This window comes from Protopterus annectens, chromosome 7.part0, assembly GCF_019279795.1.
Source record: "Protopterus annectens isolate FY-2018-M chromosome 7.part0, PAN1.0, whole genome shotgun sequence".
NCBI lineage: Eukaryota > Metazoa > Chordata > Ceratodontiformes > Protopteridae > Protopterus > Protopterus annectens.
In genome coordinates this window covers 1,194,119,787-1,194,138,847 of record NC_056739.1, presented here as the reverse complement: position 1 = coordinate 1,194,138,847, position 19,061 = coordinate 1,194,119,787, and the positions used below count along the sequence as shown (strand labels likewise).

At 41.1% G+C, this 19,061-nt stretch overlaps 1 protein-coding gene across 1 annotated transcript in view; it reads left to right on the top strand.

The window, feature by feature from the left end:
• LOC122806149 (TBC1 domain family member 2B-like) overlaps window positions 1-18,726 on the top strand; it is a 192,582-nt gene extending 173,856 nt beyond the window's left edge. Inside the window, exons 4-5 of the mRNA XM_044076386.1 lie at window positions 2,381-2,502; window positions 18,245-18,726. Coding sequence (XP_043932321.1) covers window positions 2,381-2,502; window positions 18,245-18,443 — 321 coding nt within the window. The 3' untranslated portion in view covers window positions 18,444-18,726. The remainder of the gene's footprint in view (window positions 1-2,380; window positions 2,503-18,244) is intronic.
• The last annotated feature ends 335 nt before the right edge of the window (window positions 18,727-19,061 follow it).

Below are 19,061 nucleotides of genomic sequence, written 5' to 3'. Positions count from 1 at the left end.
ACGATTTATATGTGTGCATTTTTCTGGTGCTTGTTATTTATGTACTGAAGAAACCTTTTAGTCAAACCTCCCTTACATCTTGGTGCTGCTTAATAAAGAAGGTTATATTCTTTGAACACTTTGGATGCTGTCTTTCATTTGTTCAAATCTATAAAGATTGATATACAAAAGATCCGAGTATGTGTGTGTATGTATTCATATATAGATAGAGAGAGCAGGGCAGCAAAACCTAGTACTGAGGAAATGTAGTTTTCCAGCCTTAGGGGTAGTAATCACTTAAGGACGAACGAAGCTATGACAAGGGTAAAAGCAGTCATCTTTTGTTTTTATTTAATAAACCATGGGTTAAACAAGCAATACTAGCTTGAATCCTGTTTTCTTGTTTTTAATAAGAATGCAAGGTGGTCTTTATCATGGATCTTAATTAGTATTTATGACAACAATTTACCAAGTTGTATGACAGTATCGTTCCTGTACAACTAGTTTTCACCTTTACTTTGTGTGTACACACACACATACATACATACATATATAATATAAATTATATACACACACTGTTATAAATATACATACACAACATCAACAGAATGGTTTGGAGGGACAGGTATATCTCACAGAGAATACTCCTGTTCTGGAACAGACTCCCCATCCATGTAAAACAAAGTTCATCCCTGTCCATATTCAAGTGCAACTTGGATGTATGGATGGGAAACAGAAAATTTACCTCAGGGCTGCCACCTGTACTACTAATAAGTAGAGGCAACTCCTAAATGCTTTATCCCATGTATGTGACCTCTCAAATTATCTATGGTATGAGCCCACTTATTCTCATTAGGAGTAATATACAATTATAGACCATGGAATGGGTAAGACCAATGTCTAACCAAATAGGATAGGGTAATTTGAGCACAAAAAAGGAAACTGGTAAGGCTTATAATGGCCCTCAAGGGCAGCTAGCCTAGTACTTGCATATGAGCCTGTAGATAGAGTAAATATATATATATATATATATATATATATATATATAAAACACACATACATAATACATAGATAAACCTAGATCTAAATATGTGCATACATACTTACTTTTATGTGCATGTGTTATTTTTGTATGCATGTGTATATGAAATGCACTTGCAAAACATCAATCAAAGTATATTGAACATGTTCATTGAATATGAACCACAAAGTGTTAGAGAACGATGACGTTTATATCACATGGGATCACCCATTACAAACAGGTCAAATAATCAATGCAAGAAAATCAGATATAGTAGTCCATGAAAGAAAACAGAAGTAACATTTATCACTGAAATTCCTATACCCAGCGATTGACAGTGTCTTGCATAGAGACAAAAAGTAATAAAATACTAGGATTTGTAAGCGGAAATGAGAGCAGTGTGGAAGAAAGATACCTAGACAGTTCCAGTAGTAGTAGGAGCAACAAGTATAATAAAAAAAATTGAATTTTACTTAAATATGCTGCCAATATGTTAGTGCCATATGAACTATAAGAGGAGGCAATTCTGGCACATTGCAGGTGCTTTAATGAGCACTTTTAGCTGACATCAAAGACTGAAACAACACTAATTCCTGCCATGGTATTTAGAAACCCAAAAGACTTGTAGAAATTAAACAGGGAGAAAACATTTAAAACCTTTAAACTTGAGATGGAAAGAGAGACAAATTTCTCTTCTGATTCACTAACTACCAATAACTGTGGCCATACATCATCAGAATAGCAGTAGTGCTACCCATGAAGCCCCTCTGCTCCACCTTACTAATACCTGCTAACCATATCCCTTCTCTTGCCCCTAACTCAGTCCTACACCCCACCATAGAAAGATGTTTCCCGTAACACTGCCACTGCATAAAACAGCTCAGACATAGCACACATACAGCTCAACTATTACCTAACGTAACCGCTACCATAACCATATAATTCATGCAGTATCCCCTTACTTATCTTTGACTAACCCACACACACAACCCTCCCCCATCTCCACAGATGCACAAACACTTACCTTAAAAACCCATGCATTCGGTGTTCTGCACATTAGATATTCAGCTCACTCGCAGCAAATGTTCGACATTTCAAACATTCAGCCTTTAAAATGTCACCCCTGTGTGTGCAAGTGTGTTATGCATATATATTTTGTAGCCAGTCAACTAAGATGGTTGTGGAAATGCACCTACCTACCTACAGAAAACACATTTTGACTTGCAAAACTCCACTTGGAGAAAATTTGAGGATTGAATGCTGGACTAGTGAGGTGGAAATCTCAACAGTAAGCCACTTTTGTCAGCTTTTTAATGTGAAAATAACTAATACTTACCAGATATTAATTGCATTTGCTTAAGACATCCTGTTTGTTTGCAGATCATTTTTCGTTATGCACTTGCTTTATTCAAGTACAAAGAAGATGAAATTCTGAAACAGCAGGATTCTGTGTCAATTTTTAAGCACCTTCGATATTTTACACGTACAATCCTTGATGGGCGGTAAGTAGACATATTTGTTGGGCATGGCATTTAGTGACTGTCCCTATAAAAACAGCAGCTGCTTTTGCCTTCATTGGTCACTTGCTTTAAAGTCTATATGTCTAAGTTCCACTTTAAGCTCTGTTAGCTACTAATAGTAAAATCATGATTTTTGTCTCATTTCATCCTGTACTTTAATTAGGACATTTTGAAGTATGTCCCATACTTGTTTCCCTGATATACAGAAACCAGTGAGGGACATTTTGAGCATGTGATAGTGGATCCAAAGAAAGTAAAGTGCCATGAATCTGATTTAAGAAAATGCAGTTAGTCAATCAACTCTGGATTAAAAAGGGCATTTTTCTTTTAGAACTAGTCTATAGCGTTGTTGCAATCATTCCCTGGATTGCCAGACATTGGTGAATGCTGTGATAATTCATACTAATAAAGTACTGTAGTAGTTACTATGTTTACTAACAAGCATGACTTCATGGTGTCCTGCACTGGTGTAGATGCCTCTGTAATGTAGGTCTGTCAAAGTATGAGCATCCATCCTTCACAATGTTGGATGGTCCATAGCTGGTCTTTGCTGAGAATTATATATTTTTTTCATGTAACCTAGACGGTCCAAAGGAGCTTTAAACTGTAACTTAGTGATGGTTGGGAGAGTGATTGGAGAGAGATCTATCCCAAATGTGCTTAAGTTGTCTTTGCACTGCAGTTACACAGTCAGTAATAATTCAAAGTTGACACTAAAGTATGTTTCCTTGTGGCATTAGTTGATTTAACATATCCAGAAAAGCATCAGGGAGGGCTATTGGAATAGAGAACTCCCACAGCACTTAGTACACTCCAGACTCACTACTGTGCATAACCTTGTGTATAAACTCAAAAACTTTCCAACCCTTAGCATCATTCAACCAAAATCATGCAGAAGAGATTAATGCTCAAAAGATAAATCACGTCTACTGTGTTGGAAACTTCTTATACTAAAGTAGCATTTCCAAAGGCCTTATCACTGAAACTATTCCAAGATGTGAACTCTTTTAAAACAATTAAAAGTCCTATCTAATTGACATGTTGTTTTGCTCCTGTATTCCCACAGGCTAATCCCCTTCCTCACTTTTTAGCACCTAACTGCAGTCTAACAAATCCCATACCTTAAGAAAATGTTTACCATCAAATCCAGGTATTCTCTAACCACTGTAACATTAATCTACTTCCTCTTGCCTGCCTAGCTGTGTTCCACACAGTGTATAGTTCTCCTCCTGTGTACATATCATACTAACAAAACCACATGGTAAAACGATCAATCTCATCATCTATTTATATTCCTCATACTGTATAGGTCTTCGGTACATAAGATACTAATCACACAGTGCTTCATCCACAGTGCTTGTGTAACATAAAAAGGATGAATGCTGTTTATGAACTCCAGTGCTGTATTGTGTAGATTTACAACTGTCTCACTGAAAGTATGCTATTCTCCTGTCATTGTAAATTTTTCTAGATTACAGTTTTAACTATATTTATCTCACTACTACATGAGATATATTTCTTGCAAATACTGTAAGATTTTTGTTTGGGGAGGGGGGATTCACAAAGGTCCCATGACATATACACCGTCGTGTACACATTTTGATAACCTTTTTGTATTTAGAAGAGGCCTTAACAGTGCTGCATGATGCTCTGGCATGAAGACATTGCAGCCCTGTGTACGGCTGGCTCCGTGGCTATGCTGAATGTTATCGAGGCAGTCTGGGGAAAGAGATGTATGTTAATTAACCATGGGTTGTGTCCCTCAGAACCACCTTCAGCTAGGCATCTACAGGCAGAGTGATACAAGAAACTACTCAGCTGTGTAAATCAGCATGGCAGGCCCCACTATATGTGAACAAAAAAACACTAGCCACCAGGCACTACTCTAAACCCTTGTGCCTTAGCACTTCATCTAGTGCTGGAATCAAAGTGGGAGGGACGACTAAATAGGGGGAGGGCAGTTAAGTCAGGCACAGGTATGGGGACTGTAGTGGATGTCTGGGGGGGGGGGGGCTGGGCATGTACTGGTGGGTGTGTAGGAGAGTGACTGGGGGAGGATGCCAGTGTCTATATGAGCAGCAGTTAACTACCATGTTCAGATCAGCATGTTGTTGTAGTAACTACGATGCAGAGACATGCAAATTTGCCAATAATTATATCTTTCCTCATTGCAGCTGCCATGTCTCTGAATCACAGAAATAGGCATTGTGGGAGCAGGGCCTTTTTAGCACAAGCTGTACAGCTCATGCTAGGCCCTTTCATGAATTCCTTGGTTTATGAACTATATATTCTGATATAATGTTATTGTTTGGCAAATATATTGGAGCTTTTCTTCCTGGGGCTCCTTTCCCAACCAACAAAAGCAAATTAAATAACCATCTGTATGTGGACTAGTGTGCAAAGAAATGTATGTGAAGAAGTTTGCAGATAAGAATGTCTTCTTTATAAATTTAAATGGAAAGATATTGTACATCTTTTCTGTATTTTGGTGTTCGCTTGCACTCTATTAATGTTCCACAAGAAAGGCTACTGCTTAATCACATTGTATCTTGGTGGTCTAGGAAAGCCTGTTTTCAGGACCTTTGTATATTATTATCCTCCAAGATCATTCTGGACCAAGCATTGAGACATCTGGAAAGGCAAGTTCCACTCAATGAATAAATTTCTTGGGTGGCATAAGCCAGGGAACCTTGTTGGCTAGGCTTATGTAGGCCCTTGGGCCAATAGCCTTGTACCTACCTATGAACCTATGAAAGAGGTATGGCTCCCAGTTTATTAACATTCCAACTCCTGGACATTCCAAATCAAATTTCAGAAGTCATGGCACCTGTTAAAAAGCCCTTCTTTGGGGCTTGCTGTTTATATTCAAGTGGAAGAGGTTTTCATTTCAAGCAGAGGCTATTCTCTATCTCTTCAACCTCTCTGTCTCTCTCCTTTATGGATTTCCTTGAAGTGATAAGAAGCGGAGCTCTTCCTACTCACATGCTAGTAAAAGATTTGAAGGTAGATATTTCATCTTAAACCTAATGAGAACAACCCACCTCTCCAGTGGTATTCTCATTTTATAACTAACATACAGTCACCACTTCCCTTTAGAATACACGGTTCTTGGGATCAGAAGTTATTGGCCAGAAAGATGCTTTTCCTAGTAGCTGTCACTTTGACTCTTCAGGTTTCTTAGTTTTTGGCTGTTATGTATGTTGTTGTTGTTTGTCTTTCGGCTTTTCACGGTTAGGGGTCGCCACAGTGGAACTCTGGTCCGCTAATGATTGGCAGTTGTTTTTTTATGGTGTCGAGTTGTCAGCCCAATGCCCAACCTTCAAACGAAGGCACGCCCATTCAACCCATGTCTTTCTAACGCCCACTCGACCACGGGGAGGACATGCAGACTCCACACAGAAGGCACTCCCAACCCAAGCCAAGAATCAAACGGGAGAACCTCTTGTTGTGAGGCAACAATGCTACCGCTGCACCACCGCGGAAGTACTGTTGTGTATAAAAGACCTTATTTGGTGTTGCACAAAGTGAAGGTCCCTCTGAAGATGAATTCTCATTTCATGTTTTTAAGTTTTTGTCCCTGCACAAAGACCAGTTGCCTTCCATTACTTTTACTAGTGTCCTAGTACAGTGAGGATATCCACAGACTGGATGTCCATTACTTTTTCTGGTTTTTGAGTGTGAAAGGTTTATAATCAGGCATGCAGGCAAACTCTCATGTCCTTTATTCCTGGTAAAGTAGAATGCAGGTTTATGAATTACTCACTGCCCAGTGTTTGCTATCTTAAGACTGGTGCATAGTTAAAGGGCATCCCACTATTGGAGTTATAGTATCTTTCTATGCTTGGTTACAAAATGTAGACATTCTGACTCTGTCACTTGGTATACCTTCCTTCTGCCTCTTCGAAATGCATCTTCTAACTGCATTGAATAGATAGGCTAGACTATGTAAGCACTCAGTTTTCCTCAAAATTGTTTCTATGACAAAAATTAAACCACTGAACCAGTTTTCAAGTAATGAACAAAGACAATACAATTTAATACAATAGAAGGAGGAAGCTACTACATGATAGAGCAAAATCCCAAAAAGGGAAGGCATCTCTGATCAGTATTAGCAAAAAACTACTGGCACTCATAAAATCGTCTAAGGCCAGCTTCGAGAGAAAAATTGCACAGGACACTAAGGATAATCACAAGACTTTCTTTAGTTATGTTAGGAACCTGGGTGGGAATTCCCAGATATGCTCAGAATTAGTCCAGAATGACAAAAAATACACCGAACCCACAGACATTGGCAACATCCTAGCTGACAGGTTCAGCGCAAACTTCTCCCCCCCTTCCCCACCAAAAGGGCAAATATCTATCCCAGCAGAGTGCTGCCCCCCTGACATCTCAGATGCTCAGGTAAGAGCCGCCCTCTCCAAAGCAAAAAAACACAGCATTAATGGGACCAGACGGTGTCCCGGGCTGTGTCCTACATGAACTCCAAGAAGAACTAAACCCAAACATAAAACTACTGTTCAATCTCAGCCTTACTACAGGATATGTACCCAAAGAGTGGCGTACAGCAACAGTTGTCCCTCTCCACAAAGGTGGTGCCTCAATGGATCCTGGAAACTATCGCCCCATAAACTTGACTAGCTTGGTCTGCAAAGCTATGGAAAGGATCATCATGGACCTCATAAATAAAGATATTGAGGACCTACAGATACTGGATCCTTCCCAGTTCGGCTTTGTTAAGGGCAGATCCTGCCTCTTAAACCTGGTCGATTTCTTTGAAACGGTCACCAAGGCCATTGACGAGGGGAAGGTAGTCCACACAGCCTATCTGGACCTTGCAAAAGCCTTCAATATAATACCCGACACGGGCATTATAGATAAACTCACCAGCTTAAATATAAACCGCTATGTCACTAGATGGGTTGCAAACTGGCTGAAGGACAGAACCCACATGGTTAGAATTGCTGGAGCCATGTCAGATTCCAAACCAGTTACAAGTGGCGTCCCACAAGGCTCAGTCCTGGGACCTCTCTTGTTTGGTATATATTTCTCAGAGGTACAGGCTAACACGGAAGGACTGTGGCTGACCAAGTTTGCAGATGACTGCAAACTGGGCGCCATAATAGACTCTCCAGCTGACACAAGCATCCTACAAAAGGGCCTCATAGAAACAGACAACTGGTGCCAGAGCCATGGCCTCAAGCTAAACGCCAAAAAGTGTATAGTCATCCCCTTTGGCAAAAACAAAGTGCCCACAAATTACCACATAGGTGGTAATCCATTAAGTACAGAAGAAGTAATTAGGGAACTGGGGACCCAAGTTGATAGCAATCTCTCATTTGACAACCACATGGCCAAAGTGGTTAGAAAAACATTTTATATAGCCCACCTAATCATGAAGGGATTCACATCTAGATCAGGGGAGGTCATCGTGTCTCTTTACTCATCCCTCATCAGGCCCATAATTGAGAACAATGCCCCTTTTGGGATGTACCTTACCAGACACCTGCAGCAACTGGAAAGACCCCAAAAGTACCTCACCAAGAGGATCAAAGGGCTCAAACAGATGCCATATGCTGCCGGGTTAAAGAAATTCCAGCTCTACTCAGTGGCATACCGCCTGCTCAGAGGCGATCTGTGCCTGACATATAAAGCCATGTCCAACCCGGATTAATGGACATGCTGCACCTCAGAAAATCCAAATCCCATCGAGCTACACGCTTGAGAAACTTGAACCTCAGCACTGAAATAAATAGGACATGCTGGAGGGACAGATTCATAACCCAGAGGCTCCCTTCACTCCGGAATAAAATCCCAGTCCAGGTTAGGCAGAGTCCCTCATTGACTCTCTTCAAGAGGAATCTTGATGAGTGGATGGGGAGATGGTAGGTTTACCCCGGTATCACTTCTGTGTCACTGTTAGACAGAGGCACAGTATACTAACCTCGAAAAAGGGCATAGCAAAATTAATTTAAAATGGGTGGCGAAAGCCAAACACACTCTGGCTAGGCTTATAAATGCCCTAGGGCAGATAGCCTAGTATGAACCTATGAACAAGAAAATTCACTGCTGGACTTGAATTCAGAAGTGACTTGTAGTGAATATTTGACTAGAATAATTTTTTCAGCCTGCATAGGTTTCCTTAGTAGTCTGACTAATGAGAATTATGAGGCGTATAAACAATTCAGAGGAACAACTTGTGCACTGTGTTGACCCCCCATGTCACTGCTTGTGGCAGTTCAGAACTGAAAGCTTCACTTGGTGGTTTGACTCTTGATGGCAGGTTATAGTGACATAGACGTGGTTTGACTCTTGATGGCAAGTTATAGTGACATAGACGTGGTTTGACTCTTGATGGCAGGTTATAGTGACATGGACATGTGGTTTGACTCTTGATGGCAGGTTATAGTGACATAGACATGTGGTTTGACTCTTGATGGCAGGTTATAGTGACATAGACATGTGGTTTGACTCTTGATGGCAGTTTATAGTGACATAGATGTGGTTTGACTCTTGATGGCAGGTTATAGTGACATAGCTGTGGTTTGACTCTTGATGGCAGGTTATAGTGACATAGACATGTGGTTTGACTCTTGATGGCAGTTTATAGTGACAGACGTGGTTTGACTCTTGATGGCAGGTTATAGTGACATAGCTGTGGTTTGACTCTTGATGGCAGGTTATAGTGACATAGACATGTGGTTTGACTCTTGATGGCAGGTTATAGTGACATAGCTGTGGTTTGACTCTTGATGGCAGGTTATAGTGACATAGACATGTCCTCAGGTTATAGTGACATAGACATGTCCTGAAGGAGCTCACTCAATGCATTGTTGAAATGGATGTTTACTGTCAAAATCATGTCCAGACTGGCCATCTCAGCTGAAATCCAGGATATGAATCTAGCCATGTACAACTGCTGAGTTAATTTGATTTTTGTAGATATTAGCACCTCTTTCTGGTTATGCTTCTCTGACATTCCCCATTGAATGTTGACATTGGCTTTGCCTCACCTGCATCCCTTTATTGGATTAAGTGGTTACTCTTAGAATGAATGAATGAACAAACAAGAGAATGATGATCTCTGTATTGCAAATTCAACAACTACTCTTCAGATTTTGGTCAGAAAACAGAAGCAGACACTGACACCAGCATTATGTACAACGGTGAAAGTGAGCTTGCTGTAGCAGTTGTTATTACAATTGACAAAAAAAAATAATATAGTTTGCCATCATCTTGTATCAAAATTGAGTAGATTTAGCACTGCTTTCAGTGTTGCTAAAAGGATTTCCAGCTACTGTTTTTGGAGAGCCATAGTAAAAGTAAGTTTGCTTTATCTTGGTCATAATTGGCCCTTTCTGGACTACAGTAAGAATCACTACTTTGCTCTTTTTTGTTTGCTGTTTCATAAATTCCCTAATCTTAATCAGCTCCAGGCTACAAACCAAGGTAAATACAAATGAGCAAGCATTACTCTGACTGACCACTATGGAACTGCCTAAGTAGTACACTTGGCATGAACTAATTCAAAATGCACGAGTTGTTTAAACAAAACTAATTGTATTACTACTTCCAAAGCCAAAGGTACATTTTGGCTTGCAAAGGAAACAAGAGTTGAGTTGCTTCTTGGAAAGTTAGCTTCTCCATTCCTTGTAAGATAAAGACTCCTGTGCTGTAACTGTACGGACCTGTGGTCTTGATACCTCATTTTCTTGTCTCACATGAAGTAATTTGCTAAGGGCAAGCCTACAGCATTGACCATCTTCATAACAAAGAACCCAGCTACATAGTTGGCAAAGAAAGTTAAACTTGTACCCAAATAACACCCTTCCATAACCTGTCACTGCTCCCTGCTTAACTTGTAAGGTCAGACCTTAGTGAACAAAGTATATTAGTTGATGTAATCCCAACTGTAGTACTGCCTTTACTAATGTGCACTTAGCTTCCCATTAGGTTTACATCTACAGTATTCACCTTTACAAGCTGCCTTGTGTAGGTTGTTGTGCTGCTGTGGTCGTTTTTTTTACTTTTGCTCACTAAAACATTGGTTCTCCCTCTGGTGGTACTGCCCACTTTTATCTCAAATTAAACTGGGCTGTAGTAACAAGACAATTGGCATTCAGTGGCCCAGAGTAAATAAATGTTGTAGTGGATCACATTTGTGCCTTTTCTATGGTCCTGTAATGAAACACCCTTAAAACACACTTACAGTAGAGTGCCAAATGTAGGTGCAGTGCTGTGATCTCATGAAACAGTCTAAAGTGTCCCTGCCAGAGAGAAGTTATCACTTGCTTTTTTTAGCTAGGAATTCTGAACTGCTGCTAATTGTTATTTTTTGCTCTATTGTTGTCGACTACCTCATGATGCAGCCTTCAGCTACTTATTTCTCATATCAGTATTTTTCTTCATGTCTTGGCTGAACAAAAATCTAGATCACTTAAGATGGTACAATTTGGGGATACCACTTACGATTCTACATGAATCTTCCGCCAACTGCAGATAGCCTCTAGAAGCAGTACACAAGAGCTATGTGGATCCCAACGGTATCAGATTATATCCAACAGACTGTTTTGCAGTAGGTACCTTATTTTCTTGTCTCTCCTTTGTTTGGCCATCCAGTTACTTGCTGAGCTTCAGCAAGATTTGCTTTAAGTCGACCATTGTATAGATGTTCTTCATGTTTCACTGTTGTAGTCATTACATTTGGGTAATCTGCTGGCAGGTTACCCTCAGTCGGCCTGAGTAACAAAGTCTTGGGTCCTGCATCAGTTGCTGTCCCTTCTGCTATGACGTCAGGGGTATAAAACATGTAGCCGACACCATTACATCAGTCTTTCTTGCCGTGCGGTGCTCGAAGCAAAAGCAGTTCACAAGTGCAGGTCAGCCGACTCCTGAAATGTTCGTTTTCGAGTTTCAGAACCGAAGTCTTCAACATAAAGCTAAGTACCCCGTTGCGGAAACTTTTTCTTGCTCCTTACCAATGTCAGTAAAAGTTAATAATTGCATTACTTGTGGAAAGCAAATACCTCATAAAGATTTTCATTGGTACTGTATTCCTTGCCTAGGCCCTGACCACAATGTACCTTGCTGTCGGTTTTGTGCTTTATTTAATCAGCGCACTATCTGTCTTTGGTACATTTTTGCCTCTGAATATTTCGTTTCTTGGTTCAATTATCCAGAAATGATGTCAGTTAGCCATCCGACTACCAGGATTCCAAAAAAATGCAAAGATAAAGACAGAGACAGGCCGTTGAGGTCTAAAACTGTCAACAATGCTTCTCCTAAGCCAGTCGCCGGTACTCTGGTGCTTTTGCAGCCCCTGATACCTGCTACTTCTGACTTGCAGGCCTCTACTGAGACCCATTCGGAGTCTGGTATGCCGCGAGATGCTTCACCTATGGAACCCGCGGATGTCTCTACCTTGGATGGGTCCGGAGCCGCTGTGCAGGCACCGGCTTCTGAGGGTGTATTCAGGCCTACAGACTTGCATATTAAATAGACTCCACCTTCAATACTAAGGCCTAAATCTCGATCTATGTCTAAAAAACCGACGCCCAGGCCACATGTTCAGGCCCCTATGCCTAAAAAACAAATGATCAAAATGGCTGAAGATCTAATTACTCTAATCAGGGGCAGTCAACCCCCCCTTCTAAGAGGTCTAGGGCTGAGCTTGACTATGAATATTCTGATCAGGTCTCTGTTTCTTCTGACTCTTCTAATGACCTGGATTTGTCCATAAATACTATGAGGGTTCTGATGCAGAGGATTCCATTCCCTCTGCTTCCCCCCCTGAGGACTTTTCTTTTGGGGAAACTTTACATACCTTAAGGGAGCATTTCTACTGGGAAAGTCAGGAATTTTCTGATTCAAAAAAGAGGCTTAGGGATTTCCTTCTTCTACCTCAGCACAGGCCTTTGTCTATACCTCCTGTACTAGACATTATTGATGATGTGTTTTCAGAATTCAGTATGGCCCCTGATTCCCTGCCTCCGGCTCCTAGTAAACCTGGCAGATACTACAGGGTTCCTGAATCCCGCAAGTTCCTTTTCAAAAATCATGTTGCAGATCCAGAAACCATTTTTCAGGGGCCCAAGGGCATTAAGCCTTCTACTGCTAAAAATCCTACCCCTTCTGATAGAGACTCCAGGGTGCTGGATAGATGGGGTAAAAAGTTTATACTTCTGCAACCTTGGCAATCAGGGCTTTAAACTGCCAATTTCATATGTTAAAATATCAACAGCATATTATTGGACTGCTTAAACAGAAAATGATGTTGATTTCTGTGTGGAAAATAGATTTACAGGATTTATTGCATTCTGCTGAAAGGATGCTAAGGATGGAGCTGCCAGGTAAGAGGGAAAGAGGAAGGCCTAAGATAAGGTTTATGGATGTGGTGAGAGAGGACATGCAGGCGGTTGGTGTGAAAGAGCATGATGCAGAGGACAGGAAGAAATGGAAACAGATGATCCGCTGTGGCGGTCCCGAACAGGAACAGCCGAAAGAAGATGATGTCAACACCAAACGGGTGGCCAGACCTGCCCCCAAATCAGTGGGCAGAGGCTCAAAAACAAGTACTTTCCCTCTTAAACATGGGGGCTATTCATCCAGTACCAGAAGGGGAAAGGGGACAAGGTTTCTATTCCAGGCTTTTCCTGGTACCCAGAAAAGACAAATCATGGTGTCCACTTCTGGACCTGTCTACTCTAAACACCTTTCTGGACATTCCAAAATTCAAGATGCTGACTCTTCACCAGTTACTTCCTATGCTAGGCAAAGATGTCGGGTTGGCAACTCTAGATTTAAAAGAAGCATATCTGCACATCCCAATCAGAGAATCTTGCAGAAGATAACTATGCTTCAAAGCAGGCTACTTGCATTATCAGTTCTCTGCACTGCCCTTTGGCTTATCTTCTGCACCCAGGATATTCAGAAAGTGCCTGGCTCCAGTAATTGCATTTTGCAGGCAAAGAAATATTCAAATATATCCATACCTGGACGATTGTCTAATTCGGGCAGAAAATCAGGGCATACTTCTAAATCATCTGGCATTTGTAAAAAATGTTCCAACTTGTCTGGGGTACACCATAAATGAAAAGAAATCACAATTGGTACCCTCTCAACAGATTACATTCTTGGGTGCAAGCTTGAATACAACTGCCCAGATGGCTTTCCTCACACCAGAGAAGCAAATTCATTTGGTAACTTACTTCAAACAAGTGGCCACATAAACCCTGATATCTGCATGACAACTACTGCAAGCCTTGGGGTTCATGGCCTCCTGCATTCTTCTAATTCCATGTGCAAGACTGCATATGACGAAACTACAGTGGTACTTAAAAAGTCTATGGAGTCAACATTGTCACAGCCTGGAAACAATGATTCCTATCATACCTTGCCTAAGCTTGGAATTTCTATGGTGAGCAGAGGCCTGCCACCAAAACAAGGGACTGCCATTCACATTACTCCCTGCCGCCCAAACCCTAACTATGGATGCATCAGACTATGCATGGGGGGGCTCACCTGGCAGGGAAGTGCATTCAGGGCAAATGGAACCCAACTCAAATGCACCTACATATCAATCAACAAAAATATTAGCTGTACAGAATGCTCTGACAGCCTTCAAGGACTATATTCTTCCAGGACAACTAATGGTAAAGACGGACAAAACCACGGTTACATGGTACATAAACAAGCAGGTGGGTACACATTCCTATCCCCTCTGCAGACTAGCCATGGCATTGTGGAACACAGCCTTGAGCTACCAAGTGTACCTACAAGCTGAATTCCTGCCAGGAAAAGTGAATACAGTGGCAGACGGACTAAGCAGAAATCTCATGGACCCACACAAGTGGAAACTGGAACCACGGATTTTCAACATGTTGACAAGCAAATGGGGGAGCCCAGACACAGATCTATTTGCCTCTCCCCAGAACTACCAGTTGGACAGGTTTTGCACAAGGACTCGCCACAAAAAATCCTGGAAAGTGGATGCTCTGTCCTTCAGCTGGGAAAAACCTATCAGTCTACGCCTTCCCCCTCTGCTCTCCAAAGTTCTGCTAAAAGTCAAACAGGACAAACCAAGAATGATTTTGATTGCTCCAGACTGGCCACGCCAACACTGGTACCCACTCCTGCGCAGTGTGTCACAAATATCTCCATGGCACCTGCCTCAGACACCTTCCTTGCTGTCTCAGCAGGGAAACCAAATTCTGCACTCTCAGCTTCCATTGAACCTTGCAGCTTGGCTAAGCACTTAAATTCACCCTTAGCATCCCTCAGCAAACCTGTGAGGGATGTCATCTTGGAGGCGAGAAGACCTCGTACCAGAAAGTCTTATGCTGCCAAATGGAAAAGATTCTGTGCCTGGAACCAATCCTTAGGGATGAGCACAACAGCGCCCAATTTACCTCAGATTTTGCAATACTTAACTGAGGTGCTTCACAAGGGCCTGTCTTTTTTCCTCTATTAAAATCCACGCCTCAGCTGTTTCAGTTCACTGTAACACAGAACCACCCCTCTTTTCTCATCCCCTGCTCAAGCAGCATCTCAGAGGGGCAAAGAACTTGAGTCCACTCAGGAGAGCTCCCACCCCTGCCTGGGACCTTAACTTTGTTTTGGAGAAGCTCACTCTACCTCCTTTCGAGCCAGCTGCTACTGCAGACTTAAAATTTCTTTCTTGGAAAACAGCCTTCCTTTTAGCAATCACTTCAGGTAGAAGGATATCTGAATTACAGGCCCTTATGTTAGTGGAGCCTTTCATCATCTTTCATGCAGACAGGGTATCTCTGAGAACCAATCCATCCTTCATGCCCAAGGTGGTTTCCAGTGTGGCTCTTAATCAGTCCACTCATTAGCCAACCTTCTTTCCCAATCCACAGAACAAAGGGGAACGGATTCTGCATTCTTTGGACGTGCACAGACAACTTAGATTCTACTTGGACAGAACTAAATTTCGAAGAAAATCTGAACAATTGCTAGTAGCATTTGTTGCTGGGGCAGAGGGGAAGGCTTTTTCAAAACAAACCATTTCTAAATGGATAAGCCATTGCATTCATTTCTGCTATAAGCACCATGGAAAACCTATCCCCCAGGGGATCAGATCTCACTCCACCAGGGCTGCATCTACTTCTGCAGTCTTTCTCAGAGGTGTTCCTACCAGGGATATTCTAGAAGCTGCTACATGGAGTTCTGTACATACTTTCACCAAGCATTATCATTTACCAATTTTCTCTAAATCCAGATCTGGCTTTGCCACTGCTGTCTTGCAGGGCCTTATAGCTGGTCCTAATGCTGTATAAATTCCTCCTCCCAACCATAGCTTTGGGAATCTACCCTAATGTAATGACTGCAACAGTGAAACACGAAGAACATAGTACAGTTGTGTGCACTTATGTTCGCGTGTATTCACTGTTGCAGTCCTGATTACCCTCCCTCCAGCCACCTGTTTTTCTCTGACTATACCTCTACTTTCTTTTACTATGCTTAAAAGCCTTTTTGGTGTATTTGCTTTTGGTTGGAGGTATATTTTTGTGTTTTTAATTTTATTTGCTCCCCATTTAGGGGAGCACCTGACATCTGGGGCAAGAAAAACTGATGTAATGGTGTCGGCAGCATGTTTTATACCCCTGACGACCTGACGTCATGGAAGAAGGGACAGCAAACGACGCAGGTCCCAAGACTTTGTTAATCAGGACGACTGAGGGCAACCTGCCAGCAGATTACCCAAATGTAATGACTGCAACAGTGAATGCACTCGAACATCTACATTCATGGTAAGTGTACACAACTGTACTTTTCTTATCATTTGTCTTCATGTATATTCTTGCAGGTAAAACCTTGTTCAAGTTGGAGGTTGATCAAAAACTTGGAAACCTGTGATGTAGTCATACTTATAACACTGGTGGTGTCCTTGGCCAAAAGGGAGTATACATCCTTGAACAATGGTTCTACACATTTTTAGTAGAGTTGTGCAAGAGTGCACTTAAGGATCAAAGTGCTCCAGCAATTGTAGACTGTTGCATAGTTTTATTTAACATGGTCAGATTTCTTTTACTTGATTTGACACAGGTAGTATTCATATGATCAATATGCCTTTTGCCAGCAGTGACTTCAAAGTCCTTTTGCACCTTGCTGCCCCACTTGGGAGTCTCTTCATGACGTGCATCTTTTTTTTTTTTTTTTTTTTTTTTTTTTAGCCCCTCATCACTACAAGTCATCACATTTATACCTTGGTCACAGGCGCTAGAAATTCCTAGGTGAGGCAAGAGCCTTACAGCTATTCATTCATGTCTGGGAATCCCAATCAACCCTTCATTTCCTGACGAGTTTGGAGGTAGGGAGCAGGCCAGTTTGCTGGTCATGTGAGGTGGCCTACCTCCTCCCCTGCAGCAACTTTTCTGAGCTCCACTATAGCTGCCCTCCGAGAGGAGGTGAGCCTCCACTCTCTAAATTCATTTTGGTTCTTGTGCAACTTGCACACTGCAGCATGGCTCAATAGACTCAAGCTCTTTGTCATAGACGCTTGGCTCTGCACCTACAGGTGCCCGTGCTGCTAGTCATACTCTGGTTACCAGCAGTGTAGTCAGGGCTTTATCCCCTCTACATCACAGAGCTGGTGTCATGCGACTCATATTATTATTAGATTAATCTGTTCCAAGGTATCGTCACAGTGAACTGTGGATAGTGACTATTGTATGGTGAGTAACCAGCAGCCAAAAGTTGTTGAACATTTTTAATGAATCCCTGTAGAGGATCCTCATGAAGATTGCCTGATACAGTGAGTATACTTTAATCTTCTTTGCCAGAGATTGCCATAATGGGCAAAGTATTTCCTAACACTTTTAAAGGTATTGCATGTTCATTATTTAGGTCTGAAAATTTCATTTGAAGTTAACATTAATGCACAATGACTTTTAGTCATGGATGTGAACTGAGTAGCATCGACAAATCTGACTGCAAAGTTGTACATTGCAGCAATTTCAGATGAAGTTATGTTCTGTACAGTGAAAGAGGTAGTTTCCAGATAATTTGTGAAAGTTATCTCTGCCGGATGCTGTATTTAATTAAAATAAGTAGGTCCCCTATCCTTGTAGAGAAATAATTTTATGGAGCAATATGTTAGACTTTTTACAAAGGTGATTGTAAAATATGTACTTAAAGAAGCAGTGTGATTAGAAATGGCTTTGTTACAAGCTCAGTGACTTGGGTGAAAGTTCATAACCCAGTTATCTTTGGATATTGGAAAACTGGCTTTAGTAGTTTTCCTAATTTGAATAATGCTGCAAACTGTTGCGTTAAATAGAGTGTGCATTCATTTAAGTATTCTTCATCAAACAGTGTTCTTGCAAGCAACATTTTTGATGTGTTTCAAAGCTGCATAGTATTAGTGATTAATCTTGTTTTGCAGAATGGTTTATCAAAAGAAGTGCATGGAGATCACTAGCAAGTGTTAAACTTGTAATTTGCACAGTAGTGTTTCATATACAAAGTGGAATTTTGGAACAAGATGGATAGACTGCTGTGCATTTCTTATTATTCATGATTATGATTTTTGTGGGACAGTCAACCTTTGAGCCCTTTAAAGAATGTTTTTTTTTCAGTTTTAAGCAGCCAATGTGAAAAGATTTAAGCATTCCATTTTTCTGTTATTTATTCTCAAAGACTAAATAAGTAAGCATTCATTAATGAGATCAAAACAAAATGAAATAATTTTTCTCTTTTTCCCCAGAAAATTAAACAGTATAGCTTTTGCTGGTATGAATCCCTTCCGAATACGGCAGATTCATAATCGCAGAAACTTTCACTTGTTGAAGGTCCAACAGGAACTAAAAGAACTTGAAGACATTCGCCAGGATTTCCTGCGGGATCGGGAGAGTCATTTGGATAGAGGAAATCTCATCAGTGATGATGAAGAGGAGGACAACTGAATAGCCTCACCCTTCATTCTTTACATTCCTTGTGTAATCCAGGATAGTGCCAGTATTCTGTTACAGAATGAAGCGAATAATGGCTTTTCCTAAGCATTTCACTGGCATCATATTAGTGGATCAAGTTTTGATCAAAATATGCATGCTATATATTTCATATTTACAGAGCACTTTCATTTTTTTAAATCTAGTATTATTATGCTGTTTACATTGGGGTATTCAGAGAAACATTTCATGCCTGCAGTTCGCACGTGTGTGTGTGTGTGTGTGTGTGTGTGTGTGTGTGTGTGTGTGTGTGTGTGTGTGTGTGTGTGTGTGTGTGTGTGTGTGTATGCATGCAGATTCACTTCAGAATGCACTGCTAGATTTTTTTTGGAGGAAATGTTTCTCTGTGTGTATTTCTGACTCTTGTAGAGTCAAATATTTTCTTAAAGCATTGTTTATTCTTCTTTCACCATTAGGGTTAAATAATTATGATAGCATTTGTTTTATAGTATATCATGTTATGGAGAGTTCATTGAAAATGATATGAACAAACAACTTTTCCCAGTTACATTTGTGTTCTGGGGGATACCCATTTATATTGGAGCTTTGGAGTCCTAACCATACTTCATGCAG